This window comes from Schistocerca gregaria, chromosome 2 (assembly GCF_023897955.1).
Source record: "Schistocerca gregaria isolate iqSchGreg1 chromosome 2, iqSchGreg1.2, whole genome shotgun sequence".
NCBI classification, from domain to species: Eukaryota; Metazoa; Arthropoda; class Insecta; order Orthoptera; family Acrididae; genus Schistocerca; species Schistocerca gregaria.
In genome coordinates this window covers 356,291,489-356,310,483 of record NC_064921.1, presented here as the reverse complement: position 1 = coordinate 356,310,483, position 18,995 = coordinate 356,291,489, and the positions used below count along the sequence as shown (strand labels likewise).

The 18,995-nt window shown below is 41.3% G+C and overlaps 1 protein-coding gene across 1 annotated transcript in view; it reads right to left on the bottom strand.

Moving 5' to 3' along the window:
* The window catches only part of LOC126337053 (protein takeout-like), an 80,317-nt gene that overhangs the window by 20,301 nt on the left and 41,021 nt on the right, over positions 1-18,995 (bottom strand). Inside the window, exon 4 of the mRNA XM_050001380.1 lies at positions 14,954-15,087. Coding sequence (XP_049857337.1) covers positions 14,954-15,087 — 134 coding nt within the window. The remainder of the gene's footprint in view (positions 1-14,953; positions 15,088-18,995) is intronic.

Sequence of the window (18,995 nt, the reverse complement as noted above, 5' to 3'; positions counted from 1 at the left end):
TGCTAAGATGTCAAGAGGTTTTGACTCTAATCTGTACCCTCTGGTATTGTTCATGAATGGCTAGGTGCCTCGCCCATACAGAGTTTGGGTAGTCCGTGAGTAACATAAATAAACGTTGATATTTTTATCTGTTCCGCAAATGTTATTTTAATATAACATAAAATTAAATGCAGAGAGCCTCATCTGTTCAAGACTGGAGATAATAGTTGTCCTGCAAGCAGCAGCTGAGTGTAACAAGAGAGCAAAATTGAGCTTACATCTTTTCTTGTTTGAAATGTGGAAGAGAAAGAGCTGGGTTTTACCTGTCACAACGCAGCTGGTGGACAACTTGGCGTTTCACAGATAATGGGCTGACACTAATTCAGCATGTAGGTTCAGCAATAATATTCAGAAGTAATCTGTTGAGAAGTGTGTTATAAATTTCTAGCTTCTATTCGACGAAAGAAGTGTCATATTATAGCAACCAAATTTGTTTTCCTTTCAGGAGCTCATGTTCAACCAATATATCCGTATTTCACTATGAACCACCTTAAATTTTTCAACTTACTAGTATCTCATGTAAGTTACTTTCATTCAATGTTACTGTTTCTGATAGCAGCTGGGGAGAGCACCGTCGTTTCCTAAAAAATACACCAAAATTCGGCACGTGTAACACTACCATACAAAAATGAAGTCAGTTCTTTCCCCTACTAATTCTTCTGATTATGCAGTCTACATTTCTTTTTCCTGTCATATCTACGAATGCAACTCGGACATGTTTTTCTTTAAATATTTGAGAATCTAAAAGCAGCAGCAGAGCCTCCCCTGATAGAGCAGCAGAAAATCTGCAAGCATCAGTTGAAGAGTATTGGTAGTTGAACTTCATCGACTAATATTAATGTAATGGGTCAACTGGAAGCAAAATGGCTTAAGTTTAATGATCTTGAATGTGTTACTCTCGACTCTTTGTAGAAGTTGAATTTGTACTGATGCGACAAATAATAAGCCTGGGCCTGAGGAGCCTACTCATTTCTTGGATGCTTGTTTTCACGTTTTCAAGAACAAAATTTGTCTAATTGGACAATCTCTTAATATCAGTTTTTCGCTAGTGTGTAAGTATCTCTTGCCCATGGCAGGTGAGAAAAATCAAATTTATCTGAGTATAAAGAATAAGATTTTAATCCCATCAGAAATTAGTGTTAATTAGTACTCTGCTAATATCATTGATAAAACGTTAGGAAACTTCAGACTTTTAAAGACCAAAATTCCAATTGCGCATTGAAGGAAATAGTTTAACAGTAAATTAATGTTAGGTCAAAAGAGCCTTTTTGGAGGGGTGTACACTAAACTGCCAACGATGATAGAAATTAAACAAGCAGTAATAAATATTAAGTCAAAGTGTAATGCCTACTTCAAGTGAACAATTGTAGCAGCTTTATGTCCAGTAAATGACGATGTGCAACGTGGGCCTCAATTGTAGCATCATACGTTGACAATGTACCGTCTCCTATAGAGCTGAAGCATGGTCAGATATTCGAAAAACATACGAAAATGCCTGTGTAAGTGGCTACGGAATGCAATGTTGTGATAATGAGTGGATGACCAATATGATAGAGATGAAATAGAATTCAGAGTTGTACTGTTACATATCGCGAAACATCATCGTGAGAAACACGCTAATCTACTAAAGTTGCAGTTTGGTAATAGAGATATAATCCGTTTATATAAAATACTTTGTGATGTTAGAAAGTCATAGTATTATGGTCATCAACATTCAACTGCGGTGTGTGAAGTAAGAGCATTTTATTTTCATTCACGAAAATGTTAGCTACTCATTTAGTTGACTGTTCTCAGTTTAAACCAATCAACATGATGTTACAGGATCAAGTTCGAAAAATTTACAAATTTCAACGAGAAACAGAAGCTGCCATTAATAATTTATAATAAAAACCAATGAGAGTTAGATCCAGCTACTAGCTACTGTCGTAGCTGTGACTCTGGTTCGTATTCTGATCAGGTACATTTGCATACATTTCGACACATTATACACAGGCAAAAACTGCATGGAATGGTTCACTCTACAGCTGTATGCAATCGCTGAGTGTGTGAATGGCTTTTCATTGCAAAATACAAAGACTGATATATGTCCCAAAGAAGAATAAGGATTTTGCGTAGGAGAGTTGTTCCATATTTACTGGGAAATTTTGGGGAAGGTGATACTAAACACAGAAATCATTACCATTTCACCAGTGAGTCCCAAGGTACAGCACATCCCAGCTGCGCTCTGGAACTACAGGCCTCACTACACCGTGCGAGTCAATTACGACGCGCATTTCTTGATCATGAATATTTGTGAATAAAAGGTGCCAGATAGATACTAAAAATTAAATTCAATCAGGTTGCGTTTCGCTTCTGCCGTCTAATACGGAATAGCACAAATCTTATATGAATAGTGCTGCAGTGCTGGATTTAGAGCAGGGCTGCAGTATAACTTCCCACCTTACAGATTAGCTTTATTTTTTGACGTGTTCGCTCAATAACTGTGAATCATACTTAAAATCTAAGTAACTCAAGGTAATGAGAAAAATTTTCCAACGATGGAGAGTTTAATCTAATTAACCAGAAGAGAATTTAATAAATATATAAACTTCTTAACTGAGTGAAGGTGATATTCCAGCACAATCGATTTGTTGATCACCTTCACTCAATTAAGAAGTTTAAATCTTTATTAACAGGCAGATTTATAACACAGGCTGAGTACCAAAGAGCTACCAGCGTGTGGGGGATATATTAAAGTGTAAAACACAAGGGAATTTTTCCGATTCGTATTTCAGAATTGAAATTGTACTGAAAGATGCAATAGAGGCGGTATATCCCATCGTTCCTGCAGACATTAAGTTGGTAACAACAGCCTCTTGGCACATTATGTGGACAAAATTATTAAATCTTACATTATATATCCTGTGTGAATAGGGTATACAGCCGGGTGGCGTCATAATATGTTCCGGCGTTCTATTTTGAATTTCTCCGTCTAGATAGTGTTGAATCTTTTGTGGTTTGAAACGAACTAGAAAATTACAACATAGGGTACATTTTAAGTCTCGAATACCCAGAGAGTTTTCTTGATTTCCATTCTGATCCACCATCCAATATTAAGATATCAAGGAAATTATTTTCTAACTTGTAAGATAAGTAAAACTACGTTATTTACCAAAAGAATCTGAAACAAAGTTTACGACATAAAGAAGTTTTAAAAAAGATTCCAGGAATTTTACCATTCAGGGAAGCACCCTGGGTGTAGTCCTTCACCGAAATTAAAGTCCATAAATGCACGAGTGCAAGAAATGAGCGCGAGAAGAACTTTTTCAAACAAATAAATAATTGTATGTTTGGGGAACCATGCAAAATATGAAAAAGATGCGGAACTCGCGATATCTTGGAAAGGCAGGTATGGAGCAGCTCCTTTCATGGCCAATGCAAATTCTCAAAGGGGTGTTACTTTTAACTGAAATTTAGTTGCCATTGATCTGAGCAGGCTTATATATTTTTCCATAAACCAACTGCAGTTGAAATGTTAACTTTGGATATTTCAAAAACCATTATTTGGGTCTCTATTATGGAGACATATTACACAACTTCTGGAAAATCATGTGAAACTGTGATTCTGAGTCATTGATGGCTTAGTCTTTCACATTATAATTCGAAATACCTGCGAAGATGGCAGAAGCGATGTGCATAAAATGTTCAATAGCTTAGGTTTCGCTGCAGATAAGAAATACAATATTGCGCTGGTAAATAAAAAAGGGCTTGGTTTGATGAAAGACGAAGTTTATTTTGAACCTATTACAGAATTTGTCCGTCTACAAGCAAAAATGAAAGCTCTTGAGAAAGTCAGCGTAGATAATGCGCAGAGCTAAATGATATGAAAGAGTCATGTGCTAATACACTGTCCAGAGACGATTCATAAGTAAAAACTATTGTGCAGTCTATAATTCAGTGAAAGCAATATGTTTCTACTATTGGAAGAAGAAAGGATTTATAATTAATTTAGAGAGATCCGCTTCAGTTGTACTAATATTTATTCGAATCACAATCGGTTTCGGGATTTTAAAATCTCATCTTCATGTCTGCGAAACTACTGCATTAGCTAAAACGTAACATACGATCGGGCCAGTCAGTGCAAGAGCTCCAACCATAGCATGTTGGCGGAAAGAGTCCGCCGTTGGGCAGCCGCACAGTATAAACGCCAGTCGAGCTAATCTCCCTAAATTTATTGTTGTAATGTCTTTCAATTGTGGATGTCCTACGTACCAAATGTTGTGAAGACAGGCTACTGGGGAGTGGGAGGCAAGGGGTTATAACCTGCTAATTGACAAGTAAGAGGCTTGTCTTGTCACGTAACAATAAAGTGGATGTGGATGCTTCCATCTTAGTTTATGGCACCATTGATAGGCCATTCATCTGGATCATGTGTGGTAACAAATCAAAAGTTTTTGACTTGTAAACAAAGTGTACCAGGATCAGCATGGTTATAATACTAAAAGTAATAGCTCTTAGCAGCTTTCGGTGGTTATTTTCAACATAGTGTCATTACTTGTTTTCGCCTCTCAGTTTCACAAACATAAGTTGACATATCAATTCATGGGCTCGTACAGATATTTGACGGCGTGTTTTACATTCTCTTCGTCAGTAAAACATATTGTGCTGTAGAGGTCTGTTGTTTATGATGTGCCCGCATCTCGTGGTCGTGCGGTAGCGTTCTCGCTTCCCCCGCCCGGGTTCCCGGGTTCGATTCCCGGCGGGGTCAGGGATTTTCTCTGCCTCGTGATGGCTGGGTGTTGTGTGATGTCCTTAGGTTAGTTAGGTTTAAGTAGTTCTAAGTGACTGATGACCACAGTAGTTAAGTCCCATAGTGCTCAGAGCCATTTGAACCGTTTTTTTTTTTTTTTTTTTTTGTTTACGATGCATTCACATTCACCCTTAATTTTTTCCATCCGATGATGCTAAAGAATAACATTTTTAGCCCTTTGGGAATGATCCCCACCTTGCGCGTGGAGTGAGGTCGCGAACGGCAGAAATCTGGCACTATGATTTCCACAGTCTTGCTATTAAGATTCCGGTAGTTAGTATTTAAGGACACTTAGCACTATAGGCAATCCACACCACGAGAACAGATCTTGAAGTGTGCTGATCCACAAGAAATTGTGTCACTTATTGTCGAGTATTGTGCCGTCACAAAATCTGTATACATCACTGAAACCATAACTGTTAGCCTCTCCCAATCTACATTACAACAATCTTTTCTTCTATGACTTTGATAATCAGACATGTATGTCATTAATTTCAAGTGTCAGAGCCATCTTATAGTTGTGGCTCTGGACATTGGACAGCCTATCACTGATCCCAGTTCCCTGGGTGTTTACACACGTCAATTGAGGTGATTCAAAGCAGAATTACAGCACACTGTAATTGTGGTATCATGTATCCATAGCACCCAACCGGCGTCTTAAAGTTGGCAACGGAACTGAAAGTTTCTGTGAACGCCGATAGCGGTTGTGCGGACCCAATGGAGCATACCCACTCAGTCACCCCTCCAGCAGCTCTAGACCAGCAGCCCTCTGCCGCTGCAGTATAAGATGGTCAGCTGCAGCGACACAGCCCACTCGCGGTTGGGGCCACTTTGTTATATAACGCTAAGCAGACCCCGCTTGGTCACCACTCTGACACCATTGTTCGTTCCTTAGTTCAGAGAGCCTCATCCTAGTTCATGTTGAAAGCTGAAGTCTGTTTCTTGCTGCATGGTTTGTAATGAATCTTCATACACTTGGAGAAATACAGGCTAAGCAAATATTCTGTTTACTACGTTAACTCGTTCGCTATCATTTCTGCTCCTGTTCAGCCTTCGTATGCCGATAGTTGCCGCACCACTCTGTAGCCCTCCTCTTTTTACGGTTGTGTAGGAAGTCGTACACATCAGTAATGTCTGTAGCATCGTAGCTCATGTGTTGTGCAAGACATTTCTGCAGCGCATCCCTGAGTGCTGCTCTTGCGTTTGTCTCCATCAACAGCAGATGAAAGGACTCAGGAGACGCAGGTAAAATGGCATTATTCGTAAACTGTTTACTTCAGGGATATTCTCAATAGTTTCTGCTGATTGATGCTACTCATAACGTGTAGCTTGTGAGGGGCTACTCTAACATCAGAGAGGAAGAATAGATTACTCGTGCTATGGTATTCAACATATGAGTTTGAGGATAGAAAGATACGTCACACCTTGGAATTCACAGAGATCATTAGTCCTTTTTTTCTACAGAAAGTTGAATGGAAAATATTGTCAGAATATTTCGTATTGTCATCTTTGACAAGACTTATTTATGGACCAAAAATACACGTTAATTACACATGCTACTTCTTTAATTTTAGCAATAGTTACCACCTGACATACACTACTGGCCATTAAAATTGCTACACCACGAAGATGACATGCTACAGACGCGAAATTTAATCGATAGGAAGAAGATGCTGTGATATGCAAATGATTAGCTTTTTCAGAGTATTCACACAAAGTTGGCGCCGGTGGCGACACCTACAACGTGCTGACATGAGGAAAGTTTCCAACCGATTTCTCATACAAACAGCATTTGAACGGCGTAGCCTGGTGAAACGTTGTTGTGATGCCTCGTGTAAGGAGGAGAAATGCGCAGCATCACGTTTCCGACTTTGATAAAGGTCCGATTGTAGCCTATCTCGATTATCGTATCGCGACATTGCTGCTCGCGTTGGTCGAGATCCAATGACTGTTAGCAGAATAAGGAATCGATTGATTCAGGAGGGTAATACGGAACGCCGTGCTCTATCCCAACGGCCTCGCATCACTAACAGTCGAGATGACAGGCATCTTATCCGCATGGTTGTAACGGATCGTGCAGCCACGTCTCGATCCCTGACTCAACAGATGGGGGCGTTTGCAAGACAACAACCATTTGCGCGAACAGTTCGACGACGTTTGCAGCAGCATGGACTATCAGCTCGGAGAACATGGCTGCGGTTACCCTTGACATTGCATCACCGACAGGAGCGCCTGCGATGGTGTACTCAACGACGAACCTGGGAGCACGAATGGAAAAACGTCATTTTTTTCCGATGAATCCAGGTTCGTTTACAGCATCATGTTGGTCGCATTCGTCTTTGGCGACATCGCGGTGAACGCACATTGGAAGCGTGTATTCGTCATCGCCATACTGGCGCATCACTAGGCGTGGTGGTGTGGGGTGTCACTGGTTACACATCTCGGTCACCTGTTGTTCGCATTGACGGCGGTTTGAACAGTGGACGTTACATTTCAGATATATAATGAATTGCTGATGCATGTTGGTGAAGGCGGACCGGCTCCAATTCTATCGCCTCCATTTTTCCGTTTGTTTAACAGGGTGTACCAAAGCTCTCACGCCCACTCAGATTTTCTACGATGTTATAAGTTGCGCTAGGGACCGCATCTACCTTCTTTCGAAGTTAGCAGGCAACTACGCTGTTATGCGGCGGCTCGTTTCGGCCCATTCATCTGTCCTTCAAGTGTAACGAGCGAGTAACGGAGTTTATATTTCATACCTGCCACAGCAAATTTGTGTTCGTGGGGTCTCTATTCTAATTCGAACGTTTGACTTACGCTATTCGTTTCTGAATTTCGTTTCTACGTCTTCCGTTAACTATACGTGGTTAACATTATGAAGACAATTAATAACATTTGTGGAATACAACATAATGATGTTCGAAGTCGCCAGTTTTTCCACGACAAACGACTTTCAGCAACTTATTATATGCATAATAAGGTTGCATGGCGCGAGATTCGATCTGGCGCCCTTCGGATTACGAAGCCACTACGCTGTAGAAAGTGCCTAATCGTAGAGAGTATTTCACCGCAACGGTTTCTTTTAACTGTCGATTTTCTCGACAACGGCTGAGAAGTGCATCTTGGTGTTCTGCCACATTACACCTCTGGCCATGAGCTTTTATTATGTGCAATATGAATCGAGTCTGAATTTCCCAATTGGCGGCCTCCCCTTGTCAGTATAACGGCTGCCGTCTGCTACACACTACGACAATAATATGCTTCCAACGTTGTAATAAATTTCAACTTCTTGTATGCACCTATTTTAATGGGTAGTCACCAGCTTACTATGGAAGAGCGATGTGAATATGCAGTGTTCGTGAGCTCTTAGACAGTTCGTCGAGTAAAAAGATTTGTTAGTGTCAAAATACAACGCTGAAACAACAAACTTTATTTGCTTTCTTATCTTATAAAAGACAGTGTACTGCAGAAGTCAGAGATGATTGTGAGTCTCTTTTGAAACAAATGCTGATGAACTGCTTCCTGAATCTTCAGTTTCTCTTTCTCAGTCTTCGAACGAAAACTCTACTAATTTTGACTCTTCCTTAAGTCGTCATCATCAACAAAGTTTAAAACGGTAGTTTAAGTACCAGAAAACATGGGAGTGAAGGTGCAATTGGATGTACTTTGGCGGTGATTAGTTTGGGCTTTTTGCAAACTGTGATGATGATGACGTTTAGTTTGCGGGGCGCTCAACTGCGCGGTCATCAGCACACGTAAAAAGTCCCAATTTTTACTCAGTTCAATTTTTTCACAATTCAGTCTAGCCACTGTCACGACTGATGATGAAGGCAACACAAGCACCCAGTTTGCGGGCAGAGAAAATCCCCAACCCGGCCGGGAATCGAACCCGGGACCTCGTGATCCAGAGGCAGCAATGACAGCCACCAGATCACGAGCTGCAGACTTTGAAAATTGTGTGAAATGCATTTAAAAATGATATCGAAGCTCTGCTGGAAACAGGGGGAAGTGTTCGTTACTGTACATCTAAATTTAGAAAAGCTACTGGAAACACAGGGACACTAGAAAACCACAAAGTCATAAAACGTCAAAAGCCATTGCACTTGAAAATTGTGAGTTACGACGATTAAAAGCTCCAATTCATGCACAAAATGAGACTGAAAGAATGTTAAATCGCCAAGTAGTATCTTCTTTAATTCTAATTGTGGTTTTTCTTTAGTAACGAAGAAATCCCTCACACAACAAAATTTGGATCTCTAATTTGTAAGACAGTACTGAAAAGCGACATTAATTTTGAAAAGCTTGTTAAATTTCACAGTCAAAGTTCTCCGTATGTTACTAGAAATACTGCTTTACAATTATTATTCTCCATATTAATGCCTTTCCTTGATGGTGGACGGATATTCAGCTTTTTCTAACGAAAGTGAACTGTTTTTGTTAGTTCGTTATGTTGTGCCGTCGCCTCCTTTTGAAGTGAAGGAATTGCTTTTATGTCTGGTTGAACTGAAGAGTACTATGGCTGAACCTATATTTACAGCAACTGATAGTGAACTAAAGAAACGAAAATTTGCTTAAGGTGTAGGCTATTAGTAACATTCTCTTTCGATGACACTACTAATTTTAGTGGTTCTGTGACTATGTTCAAATGGCTCTGAGCACTATGGGACTTAACAGCTGAGGTCATCAGTCCCCTAGAACTTAGAACTACGTAAACCTAGCTAACCTAAGGACATCACACACATCCATGTCCGAGGCAGGATTCGAACCTGCGACCGTAGCAGTCGCGCGGTTCCAGACTGTAGTGCCTAGAGCCGCTTGGCCACTCCGGCCGGCTAACGTTGCTATTGCTTAGAACCGCAAGGCCACTACGAACGGCTCTGTGACTAGGGTCGGTCCCTGCTAAGTTATCGGAGAAAAGAGGGCACGAGTTGCCATAAATTCAGCGGAACAAGTGTTTTATCAATGGCTATAACAAAACGCTCATGACATATTATTAAGGACATTTATAAACTTGTTCATGGTTCTCCTAAACAAGAAAATGTATTGTATGAAATTGGGTGTGCTTTAGAACATCTGTTTTTAAAATACTCGAAGCTGTTGACATTCAAAGACTGAGTACCTATTGCACAGTTTATTCTATATTCCTATGCTACAAATTTATTATGATGGCATGTGAAGATATTATGCACAAGGATGGTGCGAGTTTAGCAGGTTTGGCAGGAGGAATATTTTTAGAAATAATAAGCAACAATATCATCGTACCTTCAGTGATTGTTGGGATGCATTAAAGGTTGTCTTAAACTTAAGTAACATTTTACAGAAACAATCACTTAACGTTTCACAACTTCCTGTATTTGTTTCTGGAACTTTTAAAACAATACGACCACCCTTGTGACTCTGATGAACACAGTGTGGAAAATGAAACACTAAGCAAAATTATAAAAAAAAACTACAAGTGGATGCAACAGAAGTTAGAAGTGGGCTTCTCACAGAGGACAAGAAACAAACTAGGGACAACGTAAGGAAATTTGTAAAAAGTATGATTCATGGAATTGAGCAGCGTTTCAACGACAAGGCTATGAAAGAAGATAGAACTAAGTGCATATTCTGAAAGTATTAAAACATTTCAATAATTTAGTGATAATAATAGTTAGGAATTGGCTTGATGTTAGGACTTAAAAATATTGCCGCTGCTAATCCAGACTTGCAATCTTTTAAGTGTGTTGCTCGTGTCAAATCTTCGTCTTCCGATGTGCTGCTTTTATCTTAAGGAATGACATCTGCTATGAAACATTAAGGACATCCGCTGAATGTGTGGTATGTGTTCGCGTTTCCACTTACAGCGTGAAGTCATTTAGTACAATGAATAGGGCGACGACAAAATTAAGAAATAGGATGGGTCAGGATACGCTTCAGTTTTTGTGAAGGTATCAAGAGAAGGGTACATCGAACCCATAGTATGTTTTCTGATGGTGTTATCAACAGATATGCTGTAAATTTAAGTTATTGCACTTAATAATATTATTTTATTGATTCTCGTAATGTTATTCTTGAATAGAATTAATTAATTTTGGCTGTCCCTACTTAGTACCTACGTAAAATTTAATTAAATATCGGATCTTAAAAGAACAGTTTAAATACTATTACACCAGCTATTATTTTAGTTTATTATCGCTAAACTTTGAAGCCTGTAACATTCCCTCCCACCCATAAAGCGTAATATCCTCCCCTCCCCCACCTCGAGGGTAAACAGCTATATTCGTCACTGATCCTTATAGTTCCTTCACGGAGGCACCACAGTGACACAAGGAACTGTTACAGATCGGTTAGGTTAGGTTCTTCAAGACAGCTCCGAGCCAGACGCCCTGTAGCCTCCATTCCACTGACGTTCAATGGACTGAAGCTAAAGCATTTTGAAGGACAGGATTGAGGTTTGTTGTTTCTTCTGATGAAAGCTGGTTCTGTCACGGTGCCAGTGTTAGCAGTATGTTGGTTAGGAGGCCAGTACAGGATCTGGAACCAGCGTGTCTGTGTGCTAGAGACACTGGACCTACGCCTGGAGTTATAATGTGGGGCGCGACTTCTCATGACAGCAGGATCACTCTGTGGTTATCCCAGGCAAAATGACTGCCAATTTGTATGTCAGTCTTGTAATTCCATCTGCTGTGTTCTCATTCATGAATAGCATTCCACGGAGTGCTTTCCAACAGCATAACGCTGACCCACATACCGCTGTTGGAACCCAACATACTCTAAGGAGTGTCAACATGTTTCGCCCTGCGTCATCACGACATCTGTGTCCACTAGAGCACATATGGCACGTTATCAGACGACAACTCCAGCGTCATCCACCAATAGGCACGGAGCTTCGTTCACCAAACCGACATCCGGCACCTGTACGACAGAAAGCATGCACATTTGAATGCTTGCGTTCAACATTCTGCCGGTTACAATGGTTATTAGTGCACCAGTATTTCACGTTTGGAATGGCTAATCTCAAGCTTACATTAGCCTTTGTTAATGCAATGTTAATGACTTAAATATGTTACCTAGACATATGTGTTTCCGAAAATTTATTACTTTACTTGCATTATTATTTGGTCCTGCCATTTTTTTCCGTCAGTGCGGTATTTGACGTGGCTCGTGGACGTTGTGCGCTGCAGGTCCGTGATGACACGGGGCAGGCCAGGTTCGGCAAGGAAGGCGGCCGGGGCCAGTGGGCAGATGGTGTTCACACGTGACGCCGTTCGGAAATGTCTCTGAGCACTACGGGACTTAACTTCTGAGGTCATCAGTCCCCTAGAACTTACCACTCCCTAAACCTTACTAACCTGTGGACATCACACGCATCCATGCCCGAGGCAGGATTCGGACCTGCGACCGTGGCACCTGCTAGGTTCCAGAATGTAGCGCCTAGAAGCGCTCGGCCACAGCGGCCGGCCCGTGACGCCGTAATAGCAGGGAGAGCCGTTTGGGAATCTGCACTCGGCTCAATATCGATAATACGGTAAGAATACCGATAATTCAAGCTACATATGTTCGTGCAAGAGCATGCCTGATGTTTTGGGTCTGACTGTGTGCTGCTCAATTACGTTACGGCTTTAGTAGTTAGGCCGTGTGCCCGGTGTACTTGACGAAGATTGAGCTAAAGTCATTTGTGTAACTATATCGGCCTTTGTGTGTTCAAGAGAAATGGTGCTAGTAAATCAGACCGGTTACTTAATTTAGCTGATGTTTTTACGCTCTGCTTCTCTTTCTAAGGCTGGCAAGTGATTGTCAGCAGCATTAAGATCCCAGTTTTAAACATTGCGCAGTGGCGCTGAACTCCTAGCCGTCACGGCCGCTCTAGTTGAATTGTGTGATTTTGGGCGTTGGATATTATTTCGTAAGTTAGTTTTATGTAACGGTGTACGCTTTGAAACTTGGATTCAGATAGGAAAATACGACTTGTGTGGAGAATCGTCACTGGTTGTTTGCTGTTTAGTGTATGCAGTTATGAAGTTGTTTACTGGCTAGTGTGTCATATTTGCAAAGTGCTCTTCAATTAAGATCCCTCATAGCGTTTGGGTAACAAATATTTCACATAAAATTAGCGATAACATAAGCTCACTGTTACTGCGTACTATGTGTGTTAAGGATTTAAGGTAGAGGTGCGTGGTTATAATTATCAGAGTGCAAACATATGTGTTTGATACTGTACCGAGACCTGCTGTGTGGTATTGCCGTTTGGTGACGTCTGCTTTTCTTTAAAATCATCTTCTCGCTTGTGAACCTGTCTTGGCCATACTATTTTTTTGTTATACTAAGTGTTGCTTTTTATTCAGTTTTTGCGGAAGTGTGCTCTTGAGCTATTTTGATCAGTCACTAAAAGCTTAGTCATTAACAAGTAGCTTAGCACCAGCAGCTTCACTTGCTTAGACTGAATGGGCTGTATGGATTTTTTGTTTTCCTTTTCTTTAATCAAATTTTTATTTTATTTACACATTACAACACCTTCTAATCGCTTCAAGCTAATTAGGGCCTTAGAAACTCGGCCTTTCCGACTGTACTTCTGCTCAAAAAGCGATTCTGGTTTTTAGAGTCCAAGGTTTTTGTAAATCCTGCCTTTTTCTTATTGTGATAGTTCTTCATGTCTGACCGAGAAGTGAAATGTCAGTTTTCATAGATTTAGCTTTAAAATTTTTATATATAAAGAAATATCTTCTTAAAAACTTTCGTCCCTTATGTCACATCCTCAGGGGTTGAATTTCCAAAAAGAATGATACATATAATTTTTATTCATAACCGACAAGCCAAATAACAGTTTTCACGGATGTAGCTTTAGAAATACCTTAGTGGGAGATAAAATTCCAAAAATGCTGAAATGTCTTTGACTCAGAGACCAGACACAAATTTTTGTAGCTGTAGCTTCAAAACTGCCTTGACAGCGAGATATTTTGAAGAAAAAAACGTTTTATCCCCTGTTTCACCCCCTTAGGGATGGAATTTCGAAAAATCCCTTCTTAAACGACGCCTACAGTATAAGAAGTAGGTGCTCTACAATTGTCAAGTTTGAAACCTTAGCGTTTTGGGGTGGGCAATGATGGGTCAGTCAGTCACGGCATTGCCTTTTTTAATGTACATAGTTTGTGAACTGCCGTAAGTGGTCGGTAACTGGTTTAAGATTACTGCGGAGAATATTTTGGTTTCGGCCATTTCTGTTGACTGTATTGAGCTAAAAGAGTTTTGAGTACTGATGTGTAATGGCTGCCGTCTCTGTTTAAGGTTGGATCTTACGTACCCTTCCCATAGCCTCTGAATTTATTTGGTTGCTATCGTTTGATGGTAATGGAGAAGGTATGCTCGCCCTATTCCACGCTTCGAGAAGCGAAAGATTGGGCCCATGGTTAACCAGACCAGAGGCGCTTGGAACTGCAAGAGACAGTGTAAATTGTAAAAGTGTGTAAAGTGCATACTGTGAAATTTCGGTAATCATCATTTCATATAAAACTTGCATAGTCGTTAGGGTAAAAATTGGAGGTGAAAACTTAGTTTGCTCTACCTCTCTTGTATTGGTTAAAGAAGTTTCTACGTACACCTGATTAAGTTCTTCGTTTTCATGTAACTGGGAAAGTAACTAAAGGCGATGATACATATAGAGTTGTTTCTTGTCTCTGAAGCGTGTTTAAATTATTCTTTTATTCCCCCACTGTTGATGTAAAGGTCGGAAGCTAAATCATACCCGTATACGAAAACTTAACCACCTCCTCGTGATGACACTGGTCTCTGGGTTAATCTATGAAGTTTTATTACTTGAACCTCTTGGATTGTTTAACTTCTAATTTTGGAGGAACTTCGTTGTTTCGACGTCTGTCTACACAAAAGAGAAAATAAAAATTGGTTCAAATTACAATTAAGTAAAATGTTATTTAACATGCACCAGCACCTTACCCCTCCGAACCCAACCAAAGTACCATCGCCTCAATCACAGTATGCAGATTCGGTAACTTCCTTGAGATTCTTGCTGCTTTGAGGTACACAGTACGTACTAGTTTGAGTTTTGAGTGCTGTGATGCACTTGCTTTTTGGGGTATTAATGTGTTCAGTCTGAACGCCTGCTTTACCACAGCTGCCGGCCATACTCACCGAGTTTCATTGTGCCCGTACCCGCTCCGTCCAGTGGCAGCACAAGCACCCTGCCGGATACGTTGTACTTGAAGCTCATGTCCAGCACGGGGAACCACACGTCCAGCTCAAGGCGTCTCTCGCTGGGGAACGACCTGTAACACATCGTGCAGTGATAGATCCCGCGATCAATAATGAACCCGCTTCAAAACGCACTACAAAACAGACCCAGGCAAACACTCACTTAATTCGTAAATGTCTGTAGACAGATTTATCAGTCACATTTTGTATCTTCCTTCATAGTAAATACACAGAGGTGTATAAAGTCATCGGATAGCGATATACACTTGTAGAGATAGCGGTGGTATCGCGTACACAAGGTATAAAAGGGCAGCGCATTGACGAAGTTGCCGTTTGTGCCCAGGTGATTCGTGTTAAAAGGTTTCAGACGTGATTATGGCCGCACTACGGGATTCACAGACTTTTAACGCAGAGTGCCAGTTGGAGCTAGACGCCTGGGACCGCAGAATACCAAACGCTAGACATTACTTGATACTGCGGGCAACGCAGCGGTCGATGGCCTTCATTTAACGACCTACAGCTCCGCCGTTTGCGTAGAGTCGTCAGTGCTAACAGACAACCAACACTGCAGTGTGGGACGACAATGAACGTGTCCGTTAGGACAGTGCAGTGAAGTCTGGCATTTATGGTCTATGGCAGCAGACGACCGACGCGAGTGCCTTTGCTAACAGCGCGACATCGCCTGCAGCGCATGTATTGGAGTCGTGACCACATCGGTTTGACCCTAGATGACTAGAAAACCGTAGCGCGGTCAGATGAGTCGCCATTTCAGTTTATAAAAGCTGATGGTAGAGTTCCAGTTAGGTGCAGACCCTCACGAAGCCATGGACCCAGATTGTCAACAAGGCACTGTGCAAGTTGGCGGTGACTCCATAACAGTGTGGTCTGTGTTTACATTGTCCTCCGGTCCAACTGAACCCATTATTGACAGGAAATGGTTATGTTCGGCTACTCGGAGATCATTTGCACCCATTCGTGGACTTCATGTTCCTCAATGACGAAGGAACATTCTGCAGAATTCGAGCGAGTGGCATGGCCACCCAAATCGCTCGACATGAATCCCATCCTACATTTATGGGGCTTAATCGAGAGGTCTGTTCGTCCACAAAATCCTGCACCGGCAACACTTTCGCAGTTATGGACAACTATAGAAGCTGCATTGTTCAGTGTTTCTGCAGGCGACTTCCAACGTCTTGTTGAGTTCACGCCTCGTAGAGCAGCCTCACTACGGGGGGCAAAAGGAGGCCCTACACGATATTGGGAGGTATTCAATAACTTTTGCCGCCTTGGCATATGGTATCTATAAGTGAATAATACGGGTGACAGTAAAGGAAAGCTGATGGGAAGAGATAGGAAGGAAAATATACGACTTCTAGACGCACAGGACATTGCGGCTATGCAGCGGTGAGAGCTGAATATTTGTGGCGGACCGGGACGGGACTCGAACTCTGATGCTCTATTTCTCTGGAACGACTGCCCTAACCGCCTCGGCCATTCCTCAGACCCAAATTCCCGACTTCCCGCTTGCCGTACGGCAACGAACTCGGTCCATTAAACTCCTTGTCGCAGATTTATGATTCCCATAGGAGTTCTGACGCCGGCCGGAGTGGCCGTGCGGTTATGGGCGCTACAGTCTGGAACCGAGCGACGGCTACGGTCGCAGGTTCGAATCCTGCCTCAGGGCATGGATGTGTGTGATGTTCTTAGGTTAGTTACGTTTAATTAGTTCTAAGTTCTAGGCGACTGATGACCTCAGACGTTAAATCGAATAGTGCTCAGAGCCATTTTTTTGGAGTTCTGACATTGGTTGTCCATCCACACTGAATGTTGATCAAATAGCCATCGCGCTCGTAAGACGTTAAATCGAATAGTGCTCAGAGCCATTTTTTTGGAGTTCTGACATTGGTTGTCCATCCACACTGAATGTTGATCAAATAGCCATCGCGCTCGTAAGATTACAGACATGAGTGGTGTCTGTCTTGTCGCACATATCCGACAGCAAAGAGAACACTCATACCTATTGCGTCATTAAGTATTAGCTTTAGAGATGAGTGCTGTGATAGGCAACAGTCAAAACGATTTGTTTGTGTAGAAGACCGCCAAGGCTTTTCATAGATTTCTAAAATGTTGATTACAGGTGCTGTGACATTACAATATTTAATACACACCAGATTGGCATTACATAGAAATTCTAGAAGCTGCTCTCAAGTTACAGCGAACAAAATTAAGGTATCTGATTTGATCCATTATAAATGCTTACGAAAGCCTACGACTTTGAAAACAATAGGTTTGTTTATAAATAACTCATCTGCTACCAGTCACCCTTTTCTTTATTTTGTTTTTCGCACGGCGCGTTTCGGGAAATAATTCCCATTTTCAAGTGCGGTTTTGTGTTTGTTATGACATTTCTATGTGATGTTGTCTATGTGTGAGAGTCTCCTTCATTTCGTTGACTTTACTGCAATATATATTTATTTCTGGCGGACCGGGACTCGAACTCTGATGCTCTGTTTCTCTGGAACGACTGCCTTAACCACCTTGGCCATTCCTTATTTAGAAGAATTTCTACTTAGTTTCCTTCTCCTCCATTTGTGCAGAGTCTCACATACATGAAACATCACATACAACTTGTACACTTTTAAAAAATTTTCGATGTTTGAGGAAACAAGCTGTGACGCGTGAAGTAATCTTAGTCGGACTATAGTTTTAATCCCCTCGGAGGTCTGTGTTGGGATTGGTCGTACATTAACATGCCGTGTTAGAACTACTTAAACGTAATTAACCTAAGGACATCACACAACACCCAGCCATCACGAGGCAGAGAAAATCCCTGACCCCGCCGGGAATCGAACCCGAGAATCCAGCCGGCCGCGGTGGTCTCTCGGTTCTAGGCGCGCAGTCCGGAACCGTGCGACTGCTACGGTCGTAGGTTCGAATCCTTCCTCGGGCATGGATGTGTGTGATGTCCTTAGGTTAGTTAGGTTTAAGTAGTTCTAAGTTCTAGGGGACTAATGACCACAGCAGTTGAGTCCCATAGTGCTCAGAGCCATTTGAACCATTTGAACCAACCCGGGAATCCGGGCGTGGGAAGCGAGAACGCTACCGCACGACCACGAGATACGGGCGGCCCTTTGGTCTCTTACAAGCCACAGTCACACGGAGACCACTTTGTCCATCTGTTTTCAGCTTTTTCCGTCAAAGTGAGGGTATTGTGTTGGAAGCGGCAGGTTTCTTGAGGGTTGTAGGTCTAGGTTTGCCTATTTCACAAGACACAATTTCATCTTATCTACTTTTTTACAGTTACGTTTCAGTTCACCTGTTCCATTATTAATTAATATCAGCAACTTACGTTTCATTACTGCTTAACTGGTTTCAATATAAGGCTATCACAGACATACGATTAGACGAAGTTCTACGTATAGTTGACATGCCTAAGGACAATCAAATTAATTACAATATTTGATTACTACGGCACTCAACACTGCAATAATTCTAATAATGTGCTAAAGAAGTTAACAGTAAGAGGAAATGTCTTGATACGGTTCCAGTAAATTTTGAAAATACCAGCCATAGAGAGAAGTAGTAGCACTGACAAATAAATATGGACCATCGAGCTGAATTATTAGAATCAGAAAACAAATTATAATGACTCATTCACTTTCTTTCTCTCTTCTATGCCAGCAAATTCATACATTTGTACAATAACACAATAGCACTATTACCATATAAATCTTTTTCATTCGGTTACGTTCCCATAGTGAAGGGTCGCTTTATATTAGTTTATGATCATGTCACTATATCGTTGCTTCCACTTTGGTGCAAGGTGACTCACAATAATTTCTTAAATAACAAATAGAAATTAGCGATTTTTGTATTCTGTTAAATAATAAATTTGAAGCAGTGAAGAAATGGAAATAACAGACGTGATAAATTTCCGTACGTTGTATTAAAAGGAGCTTACTGGTGCTTGCTTGCATGTGGC